We start from the raw sequence: 25266 nt of genomic DNA on the forward strand, positions 1-25266 counted from the left end.
TGTTAATATTTGAGTTAAGTATCTAATCAATATTGATACACAACTGTTTTACTGGAACCTCACGTCTACTGCAGACACTAGATTCTTATACACTTTATTTCCATGCATTGTCAATGACAGTAGGACATAACAGGTTCGTCCGATGTTGGATTGTCCAATGATGAAGCACTTATTGAAAGTACACATAATGATGAGTGCTGTTATCTGAGAGAGTACATGTATTATAGATACGGATTCGGGGTTCTAATTTACAGTCACAGTAAAGGTAATTTAATATTACGTTTGAAAAAACTTATCATCAGAGGTGTGGAAAATACCCATTAAACACGCCTAGTTTTTCTGACTAATAAATCAGAAATTTTGTGAACAAAAATTGGATAATTGAAATTTTTTGGGTGTTCTTCCTATGGTTTCCTTTGTTTGGTTCCAAAAATCTCAGATTTTTAGTCCCGAATTTATATGCTAAAATGTTGTACCATGCTTCCGAGATACATGCGAATTATCAGTTGTACCACTTTTATGGTAAAGTTACAGTTGTCGTGATCAACCAATCATCCAAAGGGAAGTGTTGAGTTAATTGGTGAGCTTATCTTGTGTGCCATAAAATGAAGACTAAAGATACATCGGCATTTGGAAATCGACAAAAAGTAGGCTAATTTAATTTTCTATCAAAACGGAACAAAGCAGACCGCCTGGTTCCCAAACTGGGGGTACCAGCCAACACCACATTAGAGATCAGCAATGGCATCAGTGATAATGGTATGTGTATCACACTTATTGTTGTAAGAGTGGTTTGTTCTACCATTTGTCGCACTCAATTCTATTTTAGCCTATTATAGCAAAGCTGATCCTTCCTATATATATTATGCGATAGATTGAGATTTGTCGATTGTGTCGATCTAACACTAACAAGCTTGTAATGTAAATCGAATTCAGATTATTTCATTAATCGCTGGACGACTGTAAAGTAGATTGATACTCTATCTCATTGTCCAATTGATGTGTATAATTTGTTGCTTGGCTAGAATTTCAATTTATTTCCCTGACGTGGGCCGAGATTCATTAGGTTTAATGAAGGCTTTACATGGTCGCATAAACTCGTGACTTTTTAAGATATCAAATAAAGGTTATTAAGCTTTAAGAACTGTCAAAAGGAATGACAAGTTGAAAAGCCTAGTCACAGAAAGCATCAGCTGGACTCTTTTTAAATTAAAAAATATTTTTTCCGTGTGATAATATTTATCAAACAAACCGTATGTAGGAAATGTGTCGATTGGCTAGTTTGAAAATCACGTGACATTATGAATATTTATTACTCCAAGACCTAAGGTGAAGCAGGGTACATGAAGTAAGAGTGCTGGACTCATTGAAAGGATCAAGACTGAGGTTACCAGGGAAAAGAGAAAGCTTCTAGTTCTTTAAAGGCGGGCTGTAGCATAATGGGTTACCAAGGCGTTATTTGCTCGAACAATTGGTGGTCGCTGGTTCTAATCTTGATTGGCGTGTGAAAGTCCTTGCCATTGACTAAGTCATCTTTCCGCATTATTTCAGTTAATCCATATATAAAATGCCTAAAGGGTTGGTCTAGGACCATTTGGTATAAAGATGTTCGTGAATTTAAAGGGGTATGTTCACCATTTGTTTAATCAATCGTATTTATGTCTCAAAAACTGAAATATCTTAGCTAAGCTAATCAGTAATAGTGTTCACAGCTCAACGTCGAAATTTGAGCCTTCAAATCCATGTGTGTTCAGAATTATCAGTGTTTGAACGCTGAATATGAAGACTTATCTTCCGTTGACACTTCGTCATATATAGAAAAGGTATAAAACGAAATAGAGGGTGAAATTTCTAGTTTGAGATATATTTGTGCGATTTTAGTGTAGTTCTTGTACTTCCAACGACTATTTATTTATATTCAAGACCAAAATGAACCCTGAAAGGTGAACTATGTATGATCTTTAAAGTTTGTTATCCGTGTAAAAATGGTCGTTCCATTTTATTCTTCAACCGGACAACGAAGAAGAATTGGGATTAATATTTAATTATAAGAGGCTATTATTATCACAGTCAGAGGTTATACTATAAAAGGGTGATATAGAAATCATCTGAGTTGACGTGATGAGAATGGCACCGATACTCGAGGATTAAATGGAATTACCACCAGGGCCTGCCGGAAGTTAATTAGTTCTGACTCTTGTAAACATATTGACCATGATAAGTTGAAAACATACACCATACATAATTAGCTATCATATAGTATCTTGCTGAAATATATATCGCACACAGGCAGGAGATGTTAAAACTAACATGTTTTAATGAAATTTCTGCATTTATTGATGTTCCGAAGTCTTTCGTCAAGAATGCAAAAATTACTAACTGGAGCTAAATGATTTCTTGATTTGAAAATTACCGTTTCCTTTTAGCTTGAGGATATGACTTTTCTTCAATATGTCGTACAATTATGTTGGTTATGAAACCAAATCCTGGCCACGTATTCTCGAAACGATCTTAGCTCTAGGATGTCCTAGGTTCTTATCTTCTAACATCGATTCTAGGACATCCAAGAGCTAAGATCGTTTCGAGAATACGATGCCTGGTGAGTTTCCTGATACTCCGGGTTGATGGGCGAAAATATTGAACATCATATGATCACAGACAGTTCTTCCTTAAAATTAATTAATACAAGTGTACTGAATTCATGTTTACCTCATTGATTTTGTCTGGTTGTGGACGAGTGATAAGTAGGTAAATGTCGTTTCACTCTTTGTGGTTTGCTGTTCTGAGGTTGAAGTCAAATTGTCACCGTTAGGGTTGTCTTCACATTGTTGATAACAGCAGAGTGTTTTATGTTTTAAAACTCTCGCCTAAGGTTACCTCCAATCTAAGTTGTTATCCTTTTAAAAGTTTGGAAGTCATCGTATGGTTATGATAATTGGTAATATTTCTCCTGGGTAACTCCGATTGATATATCAACTGTGGTCTGAAGCCTGTGTTAATTCCAAGAATAATGGAGTTGTCCCCCTTTAAGCCTTAGTGGCATTCTTAATGTGTATGTACTGAGACCTAATACATTTCGTATGTATACAGGCCCGTAGCAAGAGGAAGAAAAATAGATTACCCCCCCTGAAAAAAAACTTACAACCGACCAATTCCATTGCCAATATATTACTTGCCTCTCCGAACAATCAACAGTACGGGCCTGTATGTGAACGTCTTACGAATTCGAAATCAATCAGTGATGTTCCATGCCGCTGTCCATGACAAAATTTGAATGGTGCTTATCAGAGAGTGCTGAAAGGTGGGACCTAACACCCATTCCATAACCGTGTTTGTAAATTGTCTCAAGTCGATTGGTGGGAGGTAAGGGAGTTGGCAGACAACCAATATCATAATTGCAACTGAACACCACACCACTTTGCTTCTCCGAATATACTACCTGCACACCGAACAATCAAGTCTGGCTACGAGTATGCCCAAGAACACGAAGATTATCAAGGAGCCAAACAGTTCACGTCATCCATTGAATATCGCCCCAAAGCAGGTACAGGCTAATCCAATGGATATTATTAAGTACGTTTGAATAGACATCAAGTAAATAAAAATGTAACCGAAGTCATCTACCTTACGCAGCTGGCAGCTGTCTATTCTAATGACTTTCTAAAAATAAACTATCGCATTGACAGAGTCAACATCTTGTGGGTAAAAGAAATATAGTCGTCATCTAAATATCTGCATTTCCCAGTAGACATAACAGAAAAGGCAGCTGTTTGCTATAAGCCCCACAAACATTTTTGTCAAGTTAGTCAAACAGTCTTATGGTCAAACATCATGAAACTCAACAAGTTGAAATCAGAGCCACTACTCTTGCACGAAATATGACCATAAACAGTTATTTTTGTTTTTTGTTTTGTATTGTTGTTTTTTTTTTTTTGGCCCTTAACGTCTTAAGCGTCAATGGTGTACTTCCTTGACGTTAACGTTGTACGTCTTTCGCGTCAATGGTGTACGACCTTGACGTTAACGTCGTACGTTCATAATTTCAAATTTCGTGATCTATCATCTTAGTGTGTACCTTTTATTTTCTTTATCATGTCTCAAGTTGTACCCCATTTCTGTAATGCCGTAGCTAACGTCTTGAGCGTCCGCGACGTTCACATGATACGTTCCTAATTTCAGATAGGTCTAAATTTTCCGTTGTTCGCGGTGTGGAGGACGATCAATAAAAAGCAAGTGATAATGTGACTAAAGTAATCTTCATTGACCATCCAACCATTCTAACAATTAACTGATAAAGCTGGAAGAAGAAAGTTAGAGTGTATGATATTAGCGCTTTATTAGTCGTCTAGTTAATGCTTTCTTGATACGACTCACGAAGGTTTCTCACTTAAAAACAGGTTGTCAATTCTGATAGTGTGAGAGCTTCAAGGGGTTAATTCTTGCAATTTTAACGACATTGATAGACAACGCAATTATTATACTGAATATGAAACGTGCTAGAGGGGGCAATTGTACAACAAAACAAGAATTCAAGAGATTAATTTTGCATTTTTTTAACGACCTTAATTCTTGATATTTAATGACGCTTGGGAAACATCGTAGACAGGGCAATAGTACACCAGATAAGAATTCGAGGGTTTTTTGCATTTTGGAACGACCTTTGGGAAACATGTTAGACAATGCAATTGTACACCAAAACAAAAAAGAATTCAAGAGTTTACATTTTTGAACGACCTCTGAGAACCATGTTAGACAATGCAATTGTACACCAGAATAAGAATTCAGGAGATTTTTCTGGCAAATTTAACATCCTTTGGGAAACGTGTATGACAACGCAATTATATTACACAAAAAAAAAGAATTCAAGAGTTTATGTTTACATTTTTGAACGGCCTTTTAGAAACATGTTAGACAATGCAATTGTACACCAGAATAAGAATTCAAGAAGTGAATTCTGTCAAATTAAATACCCTTTGGGAAACATGCTAGACAGCGCAATTGTACACGAGTGAGATGAAAAATAATTATGATCTATATATTTACATTTATGCATATGGTGGGATGTCGAGCAGAACAGGAGCTGCACAATCCAGACAAACTCATGGAAAGGGACAATCATAATGTTTTATATTGGTTGGTAATTTTATTTGTAATGGGCATCGGAAGGAGAGGTATGCTTCCGTTTTCAGATATACCATTTTACATTTGTGCGTATCCTATATGCAGTTGTGTTAACTATCATTGTGTATCCATAGATATCGGTATTCATAGATCCATTTTCCATCAAATGCCATTCAATAACTTTAAACTGAATATTATTATCAGCGATAACCGTTTTTGACAACATCCACTTGGATTTAGACTTCAATGAAGTAAAGGGGGCGTATGGACCAACTTCAATCAAAATTTATTTTAAAAATCCTTTCGGTATGCAATTTCGTAAACATCCTTACCGATTTATCAAAGAAAGAAAATAGCCAGAATTTCAAATTTTTGACCATTATGACGTTTAGTTTCACGCAAGTAAATCGGCATATATTCTCATATATACTATCAAAGTATGTGAATTCCCGATAGGTCTCCGAGATTACAAGAAATCGTCGCTTTAATGCTCGCCTCACTTGTCATCAAATCTCTTTAGTGTCTATTTAAGGAGCTCGGTAGACGAGATAGATCTGCTACTTTGTCACAAGAAAAATAGTTTAGCTCGTTAACTGTAATTTTGATGGAATCCCATTATTAGATTGAGGATGGTTTTTGTTCCTTAAATGTCATTCAAGAGGAGGTCTCTCTTAGGCAGTTGTCGTGATAGTGCTCGACACAGAAAATATCAGCTGAGGGTCGATGGGACCATAGGCTCCCATGTAGGGTACGGCGGTGGGGAAGAGATTTTACCATTTTGAGATGCTTTGGCAGTTATTTCCTATGGATATTTTCAACCATTGCACCAAATTTTTAGTAGTTTTATTCCAAAAAAAAAAAAAAAAAAATACCACTAGCCAGAAAAATAGAGAAGTCTTTGATCCCTATCCTACCCTTCTAATTTTAATCAACCCTATAGATGAGCAAAATGAGATACAGGGGTCAGAAATAGTATTTTTTTTCTTCTTTTTTGAGCTGTCGAATTGATGTCCAAAATGGTGGTGGTTGAACTAACACGAATTACTGAATATAGCCCAATGACTACTCAGAAAGTCATACCTTACCATTACTTTAGCCGTATGATGCAGATGAGGATGCTTTCTTCCTTGGTTTAGCCTGTTGGTTAAAATGGTGTCACAACACTTGTCGTATTTAGGGATCAAGAGTAAATAAATAAACCAAGAACTAAAGATCCAAATCGCAAAACTAAAGATCCGAACCGCAAAACTAAAGATTCGAAAACTAAATCCAAACAACATATTGGCGAAAAAGCAGTAGCAACTAATGAACTTCTCATGTATATCAATCATAAATGAGTAAAATGAGTTAGTATTTCAAAATGAAAAGTGGTATCAGGTGTCTAGAAGAGTAAGCATACAATGCCTGGCGCCACACCCGTCATATCTGCTTAATATGTGCTTAACCTGCTGTCTTTGATCCCGGACGATGGTAATAAAAAGCTTTCAGTTGTTTGGATGGAACAGCAAATCGTTGTCCTCATATGAATTGCATAGGGGGATTGTTCGTCTTCACGTGCTCGATCAGATGTTGAAAAGTGGGACGCAAAACTTCCATTAAATTTAATTTCAAAATCCTTAACGTCTAGGCTGGTAGTACAATTAGTATCCACCGGTATGAGAATAACCCGACGTTCTAATTATAGGTAATAATAGCACCGAACATTTCATATGCCACTGTTCATCAAGTTCCTTCCGTTTAATGAGCAGTTATTAATTCGTCAGCCGACCACTGTCAAATCGAGCCGTAATTACTAGCTAGCACATTTTACCACCTAGCTATTACCAGTAGATAATAATTCAACAGCCATTTGGCAAGGAACTATTATAGGGAGCGATACGAGTTATATAGGTCTTATATTGCCCATTTAACCGTGAAAATGTATCTTTAAGTACAGACCCGTTCCCCAGTCTTGCTTGAAATTGAACATCGCATCCAATGATGATCCTACTTGTCTGAAATTATATTTCAAGGGATCTTTTCCCCTAAGTTTGTTATAAGTTTGCCAATAATGATATTCACATAAGCAATATATTAATTGAGGACGAGTCAGGTTCGAATATGTTCATAAAATACATAAAAATGCATGATGTTATTTATATGCTTACAGGGGCATTTATGGAGTTGATTTAAGTCTTGATTACAATTGTCTGAAAATCTAAATATTCCTTCAAATTTCTATAGGTGTCTTTTTTAAATATGGTAGTGTCTCAAAAAAACACGACTGGTCTTTTATACTTTCAAGCGCGGATAATTCTGGACACACATGGATTTGAAGGGTCAAATTTCGACGATGAGCTGTAGATATTATTACTGATTGGCTTAGCTAATAAAATTCCCGTTTCTGAGACAATGGTATGATTGGTCAAAAATATGGCGCATTTGTCCCTTTATGTAGTTTGGTTGACTCTTGCCATTATGATCCTGGTTAGATATTTGAATCATTTCATGCCTACTTCATTGATTTTGTTGGATGGTGAACTTATTAAGATAAGTACGTGTTGGAAATTGTCTAAACGCTATCACTTGGATGTTTTTCTGTGATTGATGTTAAGAGGACCCTTGCTGTAATAAAATTACATTTAATAGCTCATGGAATAAGTTTGTAGGATATTAACCTTGTCCAAATGGTTGTCGTAGTTTGAATATGACACTTAAAAACTGTTGTAAATTGGCATTTATATAGTGTTAAGAGCGAAAAACTATGATAGGATTTAGAAAAAGTGCACATTTCGATTTCTGTGAAGGCAGGGTTTGATTCTCCCCGGGCCTAGAGGGGAAATACTTCATTCAATTAGAATAAACTCTTTATTTTACATGGGTCAAAATTAGGCCCAATACACAAGGACATGGCCCTGTTTAACATTCAACCCATGGCTGATCCATTAGGGAATTGGAATAAGCTGTCTGGAGCTGCTGAGTATTAATCTTCTGTTCTGATCTGAAGTTAAATGTTTTTTTACACAACTTTCATACACAACTTTCATTTGCTTCGCAATATAGCTTTATAGACATTACAACGCGACTTCGCTGGAGCCGGAGGTTTGAAACATTGCTTAGGGAGGGGCTGATTGGGGAATGTAAGTGCTATAGATACGTCATTTAGAAATCGCAAGCGGAGCTGTCTGTTGGTCTCAATAGGCCCGATAATTGTCTTATGGTAATTGTCTCTATGATCTGGCAAATTTGGAAGCGAAAAGATATGACGCAAAACCCAGGTTCATTAATTGACTTCGTCAATCCTCCAAGTGTTTAATGTGAACATGGTTCAATAATTAAATTTGGAAGGTTAGCTTTTAATGGATGGGAACAACACCAAAACAGCCGTCTTATCATTCCGACCGAGCAGCTATTAACCATGTAATTCGTACTGAATGATGTGGGGCTTTTGTGGATGCCCTTCCTCGTATAGGCAACCATCTTTAAAGGACCGTTACTCGATAGCAGTGGCATCATATACGGTTCAGTCAAGCAAGCGTTATTACAGATTTATTATATTACCAACTGGTGTCCATGAAGTCATGATACACTTTTCGTATGATCAAATTCAATTTCATGTTGTCTACGAGATGTTATGTAATTGCTGGAATAATTAGAGGAATGGTCTAATCAAAAGGAAGTCGTATCTCAGATAAGCATTTCGCTTCACAGGACTAAGCTTGTTGACTAGCATCGCGAGTTCAATCACCTCGTGTAGTATGGCTGAATGCGAAAGCAAAAGTAAGCAAAACCCTTGAAAATCTGATGTGGAAAAAGCTAATAATTTAACCGTTTTATTGCAGGTTGTAAATATGGACTCTTTGAGCGACGTCTTAACCACCAAGTTTAATAACAAAGTGTACAATGTTTTAACACAATTTACACGTGTCGTCATCAGATGAAGTATGTAAAATTTTGAATCTGCAGCAGCTTTTTGTTATTTAACTCTGGAGCCATATAATATATGAGCCTTTTACAATGTTACAATCGTAAACGGGATCAACGCTTAAAACTATCGCGTCCAGGCCCTGTATTCTCGAAACGATCTTAGCGCTGGGATGTCCTAGAATCAATGTTAGAAGATAAGAACCTAGGACATCCTAGCGCTAAGATCATTTCGAGAATATGGGCCCAGGTTCTTAAATGTTGTTGATTTAAGCGATGACGTTGAATATTTTAATCTAATTCTATTGTCTTGGTGAATCTTGTTTTGAATCTAGTTTAAAAACCTGTTAATTTGGTGATAAAATCTGTTAATATGATTGTAATATGTGTTAATTCGCAATAGATTGAAGTTGATAAATATTGAACATTTATTATATTGTGTTATCAGTTTTAAGGCAATATTTATCTAATAGTAATAATCTTGTAGATTCATTATTTATTAAAACAAAGTACCAGCCTGTCAAGATTTATGATGTTTTAAAAGATGTTAAAAGATGTTGAGGCCACATGCGTGGTATGTAATATATTATGCAGTTGTCAGTTGATCGAAAGTATCTCTCTCATTGAAAACTTTGAAATCTTGAAGCCATGCGCTTTTCCAAAGTTCTGGGTATAGATATAGCACTGTGTCCAATTTTGGAATATAAATCCGTACAAGAAATGACAATCCCGTTAAGCAAGAATGTCGTCCAAAGAATGGCAAAATCGAGAGCAAAGGATGTATAGAAGTGGACTCCTCCGAAGAGAAGTGCCATCAGGTGTTTCGAAACTATTTTAAAGGTTTACTTAAACTTTCGTTATGCTTTTAGGGAGTTGTTCAAAAACTGCTGTGTGGATTTAAGCAAATAAAACGATTAATTGTACAGAAATGTCATCTACTTATTCAAAAGGTTCAATTTGTTGAAGCTGCTTTCTGAACAATTATTACACTTCGTTTTTAATTAAACCTTTTAAAGCAAATTCAGTTTGATCAAAAAAGATTCATAGATGTAAATAGCATATTTCAAGAATATTTTCAGATATAATTTACGTCCTTTTTGATAATGAAAATGTTTATTGCTTACACAAAATCGGAACGCTGGGCATCAGTGTCCAGTGATATTACCTCTCATTTGGCCACTATTCCCCTCGAAAATAACAGCGACAGCAAATTCTGGACAATGTAATGAACAGGAGAAAAAAACTAACATAAAACAAATCACAAGTAATGAGTACGATGGCTTTAGGGTAATAACACACTTACCGTATATTGTAAGAACAAAGGTAATTGCCTTTTCATTTTTCTTCTAACGTTTCTCGACTTATATTTCTTTTTTTCTTTTAAGTTCGGGTCAGTAAGTCTACGAGAACACATGTAATTTAAATGAAAAATTTAAAGTCACGAAACAAAATAAGGAAATTTCTTCCCATGGTTGATGCCAAGTTTATACTTTTAGTCGAACCCTCACTTATCACTGTTTAAACCTTTACCAATTTGACCAAAATCCTTTCTAAAATTCAAGGTAAATTTCCATTCGAAATATTAGTGTATAGTATGGGTTGTTAATTAAAATTGCTTTGTTTGAAGACTTGATGAAATCTCCAGTTCATGGACAAAGGAAAGTGGAGATTTACCAAGACATGAAGATGATTGACAGGATTTAACTACAGATAAGACTTTTAGTGTCAATAAACAGATCTCAAAATCAATATATTATTCTCTTTTTTCTTCTCTCTTTTCAGATTGCTTCTATAGCCATTATTATATTGGGATTATAAATTGCTAGCGATATGTCTTCATTATACCGGCCATAGTGTGATAAACACAATAAGACTAGCTTAGAACTAGCAGAGTGACATCTTCGGCTTTAATAGACCACTTAACACCATCCATTCCCCAATAATGTCTTATTGAACGCTTTTATCTCTTCAACATCGACGTTACTAGGGAAGCTCGCGAGGAAGAAGGCGGTACCTGTTGTTAAGGGAGGTAACTCAATCAGGAAAATGAGTCGACCGTCACCTTCGGCCTACCTCATCGCAGTGTATGTGGCCGTGCCAGCTGTGGTGTTATTGCTCGCTATTATAGTGGTTTATATTTACTGCACCAAAAGACATCGACTCAATTGGTATCAGAGGACGTTACTCGAGGAATATGATCGCGGTACGCTTGGACCGTTACTGTCAGAAGGAGCTAAAACGGGACTAATGTCCGGAAAAGGCGGTCGTGGTATGCGATCTAGTAGCTTAAAATCTGAATGGATGATTTACGTCAAAAAAATGGGATCCAGTCCCAGTTCACCAACTAATGATGCCAGTGAAAAGTTTTGGGTACCACCAAATGTGCTGGAACGTAAACGTGCCCAAAGCTTGGTACCGTCTTTATCGAGACAGGACTCCGATGAAGGTAAGACATTTTTTTTATATGTTTATAGCAATGCCAAAAGCAAAGTAACAATTACAAACTGCACACTTCCTTAATTCGCGTAATCTTTTTAAAAAATGCATGAATTGGAATTGTTTTGTTTTAATTCGAACATTTGAAAATCTTTTCAAAAAATCGTTTTATCAAAAACTTTAATAAATTTTAAATCTCGAAGTGATGACACAAACATTATTATTTTTCTCATTTGCGGCTAATGACAAAACAAACATTGGACAATCATGTATTTTATGTAAAGATCTTCAAAACATAAACATTGGACAATCATGTATTTTATGTCAAGATCTTCAAAACATAAACATTGGACAATAATGTATGTTATGTAAAGATCTTCAAAACATAAACATTGGACAATCATGTATTTTATGTAAAGATCTTCAAAACATAAACATTGGACAATCATGTATTTTATGTAAAGATATTCAAAACATAAACATTGGACAATCATGTATATTATGTAAAGATCTTCAAAACATGAACATTGGACAATCATGTATTTTATGTCAAGATCTTCAAAACATAAACATTGGACAATAATGTATGTTATGTAAAGATATTCAAAACATAAACATTGGACAATCATGTATATTATGTAAAGATATTCAAAACATAAACATTGGACAATCATGTATTTTATGTAAAGATATTCAAAACATAAACATTGGACAATCATGTATATTATGTAAAGATCTTCAAAACATAAATATTGGACAATCATGTATTTTATGTCAAGATCTTCAAAACATAAACATTGGACAATAATGTATGTTATGTAAAGATATTCAAAACATAAACATTGGACAATCATGTATATTATGTAAAGATATTCAAAACATAAACATTGGACAATCATGTATATTATGTAAAGATATTCAAAACATAAACATTGGACAATCATGTATTTTATGTAAATATCTTCAAAACATAAACATTGGACAATCATGTATTTTATGTCAAGATCTTCAAAACATAAACATTGGACAATAATGTATGTTATGTAAAGATCTTCAAAACATAAACATTGGACAATCATGTATTTTATGTAAAGATATTCAAAACATAAACATTGGACAATCACGTATTTTATGTAAAGATATTCAAAACATAAACATTGGACAATCATGTATTTTATGTAAAGATATTCAAAACATAAACATTGGACAATCATGTAATTTATGTAAAAATATTCAAAAACATAAACATTGGAAAATCATGTATTTATCAAATTCAAAACAAGTTGTACTGGAATTCAAATCTTGTAACCGATATTTGAAAAAAATCGTAGAACAGCAAATATACAAGTGTATATGCATTCTTTCATCTTTCGCTTACAATGTTGTGACGCATTTTTCTGATAAACTTAAAAAAAAGTCGGGTCAAAAGCAAGTCTTCTGCAAATCAAACAAATAACAACGACTTTTTCACTCTCCTTGATCATAAAGCAAAAACAAAATACTTTGATGAACTGTTAACTCACAAGGGATATAGTCTAGGGACTTTTTGCTAGTTTATTTTTAATTCGTTTTGTGTGTATCCGTGACACTCATAGCGTTTACGTGTATTATGTTCCAAGAATCGTCATTTTATATCGACTTAAGCTTTAAGACGCAGTTAACCACCCACTTCCTATTTGAAAAGCAAAAATTGTTCTGATGTAACGCCTGCAATAGAAATTTAACTTCGATGAGCAGTTTATTTTCGAAAGACAGCCCATGGTATAAAATCTTGTTATCTATTCACCAAGAGGATGACTTCGTGGAAGGGCTATCACTTGGTTAAACCACTGAGTACTTCTGCCTGGACCAGTTCATTGCAACTTCCAGATCAAGGCTGAAAGTTTCTCTCTGATATTGGGCTGTGATTTTTTTTTTTGAATAACCAAAATTCTATTCATAACTGAAAGGGATTCAAAAACAGGCTTATTGTATGTCGTCGTTGTACCAAATTACATATATGTATACATATTCAACCATTAATACCTACTAATAACGCTGTGTCTAATCATTAATGTTCTTTGTGATAGGACTTGCTTGTCCAATTTTAAATTTATAACGCCGTCTGATCTTTAATGTCCTTCCTTTTAGGACTTTCTCTTCCATTTTTAAAAATCATAACGCTGTCTAATCTTTAATGTCCTTCTTTGTAGGAATTACTCTCCCGATTTTTAAATCATAAAGCTGTCTAATTTTAAAATATCCTTCGTGATAGAACTTGATTTTGAAATTTGAAAATCCTAACGTTGTGTAATATATTTAATGTCCTTCGGCAAAGGAATTATTTTTCTAATTTTTAAATTCCAACGCTGCCTATTTTTAATGTCCTTCGTGATAAGGCTTATTCTTTGAATTTTAAAATCCTAACCCTGTCTCTATTTTAATGTCCTTGATAGGATTTTAAAATCATAAGTTGTCTGATAGAGAGAAAAAAAACTCTCAAACAAGCGACCATTTGATTGACTCTCTGAACCCTGCATGAGTGGACGTTATTTCTGTCATTCTTGCGACATTTCAAGAGATTGGTAGTGTTTTCTCTCATTTTCAACAGGATATTACTCACGACATGAGGTTGTCTATCATTATTTCTTGATATGACAGATTCCATTTATAACGATTTGAAAGACTGAAAAAGGGCAACACATCTTAAAAAGATGAATGTCGGTCAAAAAAAGCGATTGACATCATTATGGATTGAACATCGATAAAACATTTATTTTTTTAACAATATTTATCTATGAAGTACAAAGTATGCACATGTATATACAAGCTTTTATGTGGACATTTTTATTTAATTACCGTTAAGGTCTACGGGTGTTACTTATTGAATATATTATAATTTGATAAATAAGCATACTTTTTACGTCTTATTGAGTGGGCACTGTTTTCTACTTTTTTGTAATCGATCTCCAGATTAACTTTGCTGAAAACGATCTTTTGGATGGGTTTCCATTTATACAAACACTCATAAACATCCAAGTTCATATTTCTAAAAATACATGTTTCTTATCAAATTATCTTGAATGAATGTGTTGTAACGTTAAAACACATTTGACTTGATGAGGATTTTATATCCAAATCACGTGTCGGTAGCATATAACTGAATTCTCCTTAACTGCTGTGGCAATCCGGAAGTGAATAATGCCAAGCGTATTTGATTTTTTTTTAATTCTGCGAGAATGAAAAGACACCGAGACTTGTTTCCTATTTTTCTGCTCCAGATTGGCTAATTGGAGTGCAGCGGAACCACACTACATATTAATAGACATTATAAAACAACATGTTGAAACAAGAAAAAAACTTCCGAAGCCATTAAAGAAACAAAGGTGGATCTCTTCTCCGGCCATTGCACTTTACATTGACGGGTCTTCTGTGACACAGACGTCTGAAAAGACTGGACTAAAAACAGAACCAGAATGATTGTGTCCACCAGGATCTTTACAATGTTAAAAGTGAGAAATTTGCTTTATATTGAGATAAATGTCTGAGAATGGCGGGGAATGATCGATCACGTTCCATTGTGCGTTGGATATTTTATTGAGATAAGGTATCAAAATAGTCTACAAATCTCTCCTACTAAGACAGAACTAGTCGGTTTAAATTCATTAGGTTGACCTTTTGAAGGGTAAAGGTGGTACAATTCTTCTGGGATCGCCATATTTACCACGGTAATCGGCCTTGAATAACCACACTAAGAATAACAAATCTTTTCATCAACAGCACAGATTTTATAATAGTATCAAGAACGACAAGCGGTCGGACTTTTATCAAGTCAAGTTTCAGGCAGCCTATTCTCAAAAAGATGTTAGCGCTGGATGTCCTAGAATCAGTCCTAAATTAACGTACTGACTATAAGCACCGTCACCTTCACGATGCTTTTGTCTTTGTTTCGTTCTTAATCGTACCGTTGTTATGCCGAATATGAGTTTCATTCGTGTTGCATATGAGCAATGGATTGTTTCCACGCTAATTTCTTTTCGAAGCGTGAAGCCATGTTGAGTGTCAAGAATGCTATTAGTGACTTCTTTGGCTTTCAGACGCCGATAGAGAGACTCTTCCAAGTTAGGATAGGATCGTTAAGATAGGATACCTGTAGGATCGTTTAGAGAGAATACGCAGCCTGGCCCTTTGAAGGACACCGGTGGTTAAATTTGTACTGACATAGTGTATTCGACTACTCACTCTTAAAAAAGAGTTCAATCGTACTGTTATCGAGAAAAATAGGAAGAATCATTTTTATTTACAATAACAACCTAGACTCATTACGATCTGTCTACCTTTTCTAACTTTCAGACATTCGTTTACCCGGATTAATGGCAGCCATGGTCAGCTGGGATGTCTGGCATAATGATGCAAGATGTTTTATTCAAAATCACTAGACTTTCACACGCCCATCTAACGGCACATCTGCAAAACCATCTCCATTTTTGTAATTACATGGTTTACCTCAATGCTTTTGTTTTTGGTAATATTTAGGGAACTGGAGGGTTATGTAACCCTGTAGTGAAAAGTGTTTTTATTAGATTTACATTAAAACCTGTTCCTTAGACAGATATTAATATTTAATAATTGTGCTGATCAACTGCAGGTGGAGTTTAACGTCCATGGTAGGCTTAAACAGAGGCACTCTTTCTAGTTATTGTAGAGCGATCTTTAACGTGTTTTACATACATGTTATAAAGAAATAATGTAAATAGCAAACCACTTTTCCGCAATAATGTTTCTTCTAGTAAAACTTTTAGGTTTTTTTGTGGTTTGTAATATTTTATGCCATTCATTTTGGTTTGGCTCTTGTGTTTTTGAGGTTGTGAGTTAAAAACTCACGATCAGTCATCTTTTCGAGAGCGTCTCCGTCTGTCTACAGACATGTGAAAGCGTGCTTTTAAAAATATTATCAATAATATTTCCGCGTGGGAGATGGAATTATGGTCGAAAATGAATTTATTTCCTCCTTGTAATGGTTAAGAATTAACAATCGATTTGAAATCTTTCTGGTTTTGCTTTTGGCAATTGAACAATCTTGAGTGGGTCTTCGATAATTCTTCATAAGAATTCACTCAAGTCTTTATTATGGAAAATGGTAGCTAACAGTTTTCCGGAACATTTTCAAATCGGCTTATGAGTTCGACAGAAATGAATAATCCGAACTGTAATTAGACCATATGAACCAGTCTAAATGTACGTTTTAACCTTATTCCTGTTTCACATAACGTAACTTTTCAAGATTTTAGAACTAAATTTAAAATTAATTTTAGTGATTGATCAATCAGATGACTGGAAAACTAAAATCCATTTATTGCATTGCATTATAGATTGAAGTAATGACACCAGCAACCAAAATAGTATACCCTAGGTATGCCGATTCAGCCAATTTAAGAAAAAATGAAATGAATGAAGTGTTATGTTCTACTTTTCTGCACCATGTAGGGTGCAATGAGGGAAATTTTGCCAGGACAGTGGCAATAGTCTGCTCTTTTACGTGCGCAGCCTGTAGCTCTCGCAAGCGTCTAACTCACTGAATCACCGAGGCTTCATCAGCCATTTTAAGTCAGAATACCTGAAGGAACCAAATAATTAGAAGATATATATGTGACCAAGATGACCTTTCCATTCTTTCACTATAATTGTTAATCATGTCAAGGCGCTGCGGGAATCCGATATGTCCTTGCTTTTAGGACTAATTGGATAAGCCAGCTGTCATGTTGCATTAAGTTCCTTTCCTCAATGAACAGTTTGTTGTTCCTGGCTTCTATTATTGAATGGCTTGTTGTATTTATATTTATTCATTCATTGTGTAGTATCTCGGTTCGCTATGTTAAAGGGACAAATTCGCTCTCCGTTTGGCCAATGGTACTTTTGTCTCAGAAACGGGATTTTTTTTTATAACCAAGCTAATTAACAATAGTGTTCAAATTTTACCGTCTAAGTTGCAGCCTTCAAAATCATGTGTGTTCAGAATTATCTGCGTTTGGAAGTTAAAATGACGACTCGTCTTTTATTGAGACTGCCATATAAAGAAAAGACATATCATAAATACATTAATTTTTTTAAGGAATTATGCAAGTTTCACAAATTTTAGTCCTTGAGTTATTGATATCTCCACTAACTGGTGTTTAATGTTATTTTTCTAGGTAAACTAATTCAAAGTTTGAAATATTGCAATTGAAATTGTCCTTAATAAAGATAAGTTAAGCGTTTATCAGACGCCGGTAATATTTCAAATACGATTTACTTTTGGTAATCTGCGTTTAATATTCCCTTCAGTACATTTCCAAACGACCTTATTATTTTATCGTCAATGACAAAACACAAAAGATTCATAATGATCGTTTTATATCTTTCCATTAAAGGCTTAAGATAATTATTATATTGGCAATTTCGATATAATCCACGAGTACTGCTCACTGTCGTATTCAAGATAAGGAAGAAGTCGTAATAGCAGCTTTGAAGAAAAGATGATCATTCTGCCCTGATGTATTTAACAATTGTGGTGTTTCTCTTATCTGTTATTATTACCCAAAAATATTTCTTCGTTTCGTGTCTATCACAACGGTTTCTTGAAGCAACAGATTTTATTGTATGTGTTCTGTCCCGAGAACTATTCCGAGACCACCTGGCCTCAGAACAGTTCCGAAAACAGATATTTTTTTAGTGTAATCTATTGCACATCAAATGCCACTACTCGACTGGATTTGTCAACACGGCATCTGTCTCTTTAAGTTCACATAAGTAGGATGTTATTGGTTATGTAGCATATTTTTCTTATGAATGGTTCAATATGATTTCGAAAGAATAGTTATCAGGGGACACATTCAAACTATAAAACCTAAACAAGGAGTGCGAAGAACTGAATGAACTGTGTCTTTGATTTACTTGAATAGTGTCATACGTATTGTTTCAAAGTAAACAAAAACAATCTAAAATCAGAACGTATACAACTCTAGTTGAGCATAATAAGAAACTAAATTAGACAACAAGACGGAACAACAGAAGGATGTAAAACTCCTTTTCTATTTCCATTTAAAGACCTCTTCAGACAAAGCCTTGCAAATCTTGTTCAATAAAACGTGATGGTGTTCGCTGACGTGTGATAAATACTTCAGTTCTAATCAGGTCTTCAATAACTTATCAATAACCAGCTATTGTTTCTGTCTTTTGAAATCCCCACCAAGTTCCGTCCTTTTTTTATTCTTCTTTGGAATCGTGTCATCAGAAATCGATCGTGAAGCTTAAAAGTTCAATGGTTTCACAAGTGTTTTGGTTACTACTTCAGAGGCTGAGAAAACCAGTACATATATATTGAAACGCATTTTGGTTTTAGTCGAGAATAGACCAGCAATGGCAGAAAGTTACTTCTTCAAAAAACCACTAAATATATTTTGAAAGCATTTAGTCGAGAATGGCCCAGCTGAACTTGCTGATTCAATATAACAAAGGTTGTCATCTACTGCTTCCAAGGCTGCTAACATCAGTAAATATATTTCAAAACGCATTTTGTTTTCAGTCCTTTCAATCAAGAATGGAACAGAAGTGGCAGTCCGTCTTGGCGATTCCATAGAGCAAGGCTTGTCAGTTACTGCTTCAAAGGTTGCGATAACCAGTAATTATATTTTTTAATAATTTTTTTTTAGTCGAGAATGGACCAGAAGTGACTGTCCATCGTGACGATTCAATATTGCAAAAGTTGTTGTCAAAGGTTGTGAAAGGTTAGTCGAGAATGGCCCAGCAGTGACAGTCACTTTCCTGTTGATTCATTAAAAGTAAAGTTGTCATTAACTGCTTCAAAGGCTGCAAAAGCCAATACAGTTTTTTTTTTAAAACCGCATTTTGTCTACTGTCCATTTATTCGAGATTGAACCAGCAGTGGAGGTCGTTCTTGCCGATTCAATTCAGCAAGATAGTATAGTAGCCAAGTCTGTTGTCATGGGCTACACTTCCGGTATTTTTGTTATGAATTAGTATTGTTAACAGTGTCCAACAAGAGAAGCCGTTTCAGCGGATATGGTCGTCTTATGGTTTAATATCTAAAGTCCCGGTCACACCATGACGATTTAGGTAGGGAAAAATGGCGTATCAAAATGTCGCTAAAACGCTGGCGTGCGATGAACTATTGATGCAAAAATTTCATCGCAGCTTTAACCTTTTAACTTTTAAAAAAAAGCATTTCGTAAACCTTCATAAGCTTAATTAAATGATGATGTAAATCTTAGAGACTTTGAGATCTTATCAAAATACACAAGCATACCCAGTTTTGTCAAAAATCGGATCAAATCTAGAATTTTCTGTCACTTTCACAAACAATACAATGTGAACGGCGGACAGACAACGACATTGAAATGTGGGCATATAAAATCAAAATTCGCTTTACAATGACTGGACTGGTCCACTTGTATTCTCTGATAGTCAAACATATCGCCAATTGCATTTATGCAAAACTTCTGTTCCGTGTTTTAATATAGCCACTTCAGATAAGGTCCAAGGACAGCCCCCCGAAAAGGTCGTCAAATTAACCTTTTGAGCTATCCTTATAAACGCCGCGTCAAAAAAATGCCAGCACAAGACAGGATAGAAATTTGATTGGTTAAAGCAGACGTATCGAGTTAGGTCAAAATGTTAATTTGAAGAACGTTCAAGAGGGTTGTCGTTAGACCCTAACTGGCGTGGCTACATCAAAAATAAAAGCTACGGATTGAAAGTTTGATCTAATTGTAATTAGGCTGACATATCGTGACTTGGAATGAATGTAATTTGTAAACCTAATGTTTGTATTATGAAATGTTACTTAAACTATCTGCTGCTCACTGAACTGTGCCTTGAACTAATGTAATATATTGTTTTTTCTTTGACAAGATATATGATTTGGCAATTAGACTTTTTGCTGTGCTTCCATTACTTGATTAGGGCAGAACAAAAAGCTGGAAAGAGTTAAATTGGCAAGCCTTTGTATTGTTGGTCACAGGAAATTTTAATCGCTAATGTCAGCAATGAAAGGCTACAAGAAGATGTTTTCAAATAAATGTGACCAGTTTTGTGTTTCACCATTATATTTAATTAAATATCAAAAACTTCAAGATCCTAAAAGAACAAAATTCGAACAGCCAACGGAAACCACATAAGGTGACACTACGTATGGCTTTTACATAGAAATAACACACACGAACGTAGTTCACAGCCATTTTGAGTCACTACCACGACTGGTTAAGTCGAATTTAAAAAAAGGTCATAGTATTTCAACAAAGCCTTCAAATAACACTAAAAGCCATTTCTTAAATTGTAGATGTGTTTTGAAGGTATAGTTGGAATACAAAAGGCTTTCTAAAAAATATATTCAGACTTATTAATTCGAGGAAGTGATTCAAAACGGTTGTGAACTTCGTTCATGTGTGTTTTTATCAAGTAAGATTCATACGTAGTTCGGTGTGCAGACAAGAGGAAAGAAAAATGTTTAGTTTTCGAATGAAAGATAATTATCGATATAGCCCACGCTGGTATCCCATCATAATATTAAATATTATTTCATACCTTTGTCTTCCAAATTCTGGATACTGATGGTAAATATTGGTTTTAGAAGAGAAAAACGTGAGAAGTGTTTTTCAACCATTAATTTTGCAAATGGTTTCCATATGAGTGTCCAATAAATAAAAGTGTAGTATTGTGATTGAGCATTGTGATTGTACTAGGACGCGGTCAAACTAGAGAACAAATCCCTAAAAATTACAAACTTGAAAACATTCGAATTCATACAACCATATTGCTTTCTAACGTTGTTGCAGCATCTTTGCCATGCGTGTACTACGCTTTTAAACCGCCCAAGGAGATATTACAACGCTTGTCAAACGACATTCTCGATTTCAAGACGTTCATTGACGAACTTTGGCGTATGTTTTGAACATGTATGAACCGCCTTGACTCTTATAACTTTGTATGTCATTCGCTACTGGACATAATTAAAAAAAATAATAATATTTGTGACAGATCGAGGATGCAAAAAAGCACGAAAAAAAAAACCCTGACGTTGATACCATGTGTTATTCTTTTTGCCAATTCCAGTCCCCCACATGAGCTCAAGACGTTCTTTTTTTTCTAATTGTGAAAATGGCATTTCGTCAATATCATTACATAAGTATTTGTATATAATTGATATAATTGCCATCAATAATCAATAGGAAAGTAGAACAGTGTCTTATTATCTTTGTTTTCTACAGATGAAAATCTGCTGTAATTGGGGGCACAAGTATCAAAGGCATCGTCACACCGGAAAGGCGTTCTTACTGCGATGCTACTGCAGCGGAAAATTGGCTTAAAGCGTGTTGAGGTAACTATAAGACACACCAGACATAGTGCAGTTGTCGCCACTATTCGCCGAGCCACGGCGTTTATTGTGAACGAAACAAACGCCAATGTTTGGCGATCTGACACACGCTTCAAAACACATCATGGTCGCATAACTCACGGTATGAGGTCGACTGTTTTTAAGCTATTGTGTGCTAAACACCCGTCACATCGGACAGCGATCATTTGCGATCTTACGGCGACTCAAAATGTACTTCACCAGCAATCAAGAGAAATCGCGAGAAACTACATCGCTATCAACCTGCAATATATGCGACCGATTTGCGTTCCCGATTCGCGTTTCTGAAAAAATCTATGGGCTTGGTGCACGACGCTTGTTTAAAGATATTATTGATTCCGTGGCGATCTCGAAGCGATTATTTGCGACCACAGCCCTCACTACACGATATGTGACGCTTTCTTAACGCTTATACTAAACTTATGGGGACCTTAACATGCTCTTAGCAATTTTTCATTCGCCGTAAGCAGCTCAGTAAGTACGCCTTTCCGGTGTGACCGAGCTATAGGACATAGTGCTCTTTTAAAACTCTATAAAGCGCTATTTATAGTGCCACTCCTCTGACAAAATCTCCTTCATTGCACACTGAAATGTGTTGCCTTCTTCATTGGCCAAATCAGCAATTCCCATTTAATTAATTTCTTTCTATTATCAAATACTAATGATGTTTTCGGTACTTATCTTCTTTTCTCGGTAATTCATCCTTCTAACCTAGCTATAACCTACTAATCCCCCAGATAATCCCCGACGCCTATTACTAGATAGGATTAAGACCCACATTCCAATTTTCTTACCGATTCAGTTATTACTTCAAGATGTAGTCTCACTTTATAGTTTCTTTGGAAAGGCTACACGCAGTGCAATCTTTCAAAATAAAGGATCCATATTGCAATGAAATGGAGTATTGCATCCTATACTTTTGCATATGTCTGTTTTTAAGCTAAAGAAGACGGGGAAACGCCGTGAAGTTTTGAATGTCCTTTTTATTTCTATATTTTATTTTATTTTTGTTTTGTTGAATGATCAACAATAAGATCCCTAATATCTGCTTATCTGCCATATTTAATTTTGTTCTTGTTTCTGGCTTATCTTGAAAGTTGAATGTGCATACATAAATTGCTTGTTCATATTTCTGAAATATATAACCCAATTCACAGTTGCTGATTCTTTTTATCATATGCTCTCCTGCATTTCGAGACTCCTCTGTAAGTCAATTTATTGCTTGTTAATGTCCTAACTGAGACTGTCGGACATCGGTATTATGTTGCCCTCTAATGTAAAGGTCTTAGTAATTTGCATGTATATGTGCCCCCAGACAGTCATAACTGAAAAAAGGACCTCAGAACATTGCCCATGGTAGAACCCTTATTAAATTATGAACCATTTTTTAACTTTTGTGTTGACCTTTTCGATAGGTACATTTTTTTTAATTTTGTGTCTTTTTTCTGGGAATGAGAGCTCACTTAAGGTGATGGTAGTTGAGCCATTACCAATGCAGTTCCGACTACATTAGTAGAAAAATTGACTTCATCACATTCTATGTTACGAGGTTTTCAGAATTTGTATGTGTATCGGAGACACTGACAGCATCAATTTGCGCCATTCAAATTTTAAATCAGACATCCATGGTTCCTGCAATTCCACTGAAACTAAGTTTTCGATAACTATTAGTGTCACTAATCGCATAATATGCTATATAACATGAGACTTAATCTAGAAATCCGCTTCTAGAAAGCTTTTTTAAAAAGCTTCAGTGGCAAATGATTCTCATCTCTTTGCTTGCTATAAGCCTAAAGTAATATAACGTCAAAGTAAGGAATAACACGAGCTAATGAGAATGGTGTTATATTTAAACTAAGTCATTCCGTATGTCATAGATTCATTAAGAATAAATTAAACTCAGATTTTTTGCTGATGATCTATGCCAGGTTCAATATGCATTAAGAGAAAATGTGTTCTGTACCAGACCATGTCGGCCCATAGGGAAATTTTCACAAGTGTTTTGTTGGTATAATAAATTTATTATTGTTTGAAGCCTCCAGCAAGAGGTAAGCACAAATTAAAGGCGTAGTTCTGTATACCTGAATTGTGGAGTGTATAGGTGGCTCCTTGCACGAATCGCTGTTTGTGGATCCTCATAAAGATTTTCAAGCCCACGTGTTGCAGAAAAGTAGGACGTAAAACTAGAATAGTGCAGCTCCGAACACAACTGTAAATTTAACTCCTGAGATAGTATGAATCTTGAAGCTCCTTGCAGTATTTATCTGTACATCTTCACAATGTCAAGCTATTAAGAACTGCGTCTAATACCTTGACAGTAACAGTCACCTTTCTTGTATCATGAAAGTTTGAACGACTTAATAGGATTGTACGCTAGCTAATACAGCCAATCACAGCCCCTGATTATATGCGCAGCCAAATTGTTCATTAGCTTGACATACGATCTGTGATGAATTGTAGTTTTTGCGCTCCTTTCTAAACTGTTATTTTTGACCCCTGGTTCGTTGCATCTCACAAAAATAGTGGTATTCAATTCCTCGAGCTCATTCACCTTAAATTCAACATGGGATAATACATTTCCAGTTTCCCGAAAAGCTGCCCTGAAGAGAAACGTCACATTGTCAGCAGGATGAGATGATCTCTAAGACAATTGAAATTCTATTCTTAAATTCCCAGCATGGTGGCATGTGTTTTAAATCTGGATATAGTTTGCTATCCCCAAGAGAAAGTGTCAGGGTAGAATTTTAAATCAATTCTTTTCCATCATTTTTAAATTTTAACCCACGACGGAATTGACAGAACGACATGATTATAAGAATTCTTGGAAAAAATAGACTTGAGTAGGACAAGCAGGTTATTGAGAGAAAAAAAAATATCTATGTTTTTTTTTCTAACGAACATATTGGCGGAATAATTAAATACACAATTATAACCATTTGGCATCTGGTATCTATATTGTAAAACAAAACAAAAGCAGCTGTTTTGACAGTGATGTCGAAATAACTAAAATGAAATCATTGCAGTTTTACGTCCTACTCTTCTACTCCCGATTGGGTTACTAACTGCGGGCGATGCCTTGCAGTGTGCAATGAAATGGAATTTTTGCCATATATTAGTCTAATCATTTTAGATTATTAATTGATATTTACGTTCGCACTTAGGGCTTTGGTATATTTTCCATTTGAACGGTTTTCCATGTCAACCACTCAAACTTGCATCATCGATATCTCATTTTTCTCGTGATCACATAGGCAGTGCTTAAAACAAATAAACAAATTTAGAATTTCAAGCCGAGATCAGGTTGACGTTCGATTCAAAGCATATCATTGAAAACACGTCCGCTTATATGTCTACGACCAGTTTGTATGTGTGCCAGAAGCGCAATTGATGGCAATTAGTGGAGGATACGATTATGA

General features: G+C 35.2%; 1 protein-coding gene across 1 annotated transcript in view; it reads left to right on the forward strand.

Moving 5' to 3' along the window:
• Positions 1–11070: 11070 nt before the first annotated feature.
• Sytalpha overlaps positions 11071–25266 on the forward strand; it is a gene marked incomplete at both ends in the record, with an annotated part of 46377 nt that continues 32181 nt past the window's right edge. Inside the window, one exon of the mRNA XM_009065198.1 lies at positions 11071–11470. Within this exon, the coding sequence (XP_009063446.1) occupies positions 11071–11470 (400 nt within the window). The remainder of the gene's footprint in view (positions 11471–25266) is intronic.

Source organism: Lottia gigantea (assembly GCF_000327385.1).
Source record: "Lottia gigantea unplaced genomic scaffold LOTGIsca_68, whole genome shotgun sequence".
In the NCBI taxonomy this organism is placed as follows: Eukaryota; Metazoa; Mollusca; class Gastropoda; family Lottiidae; genus Lottia; species Lottia gigantea.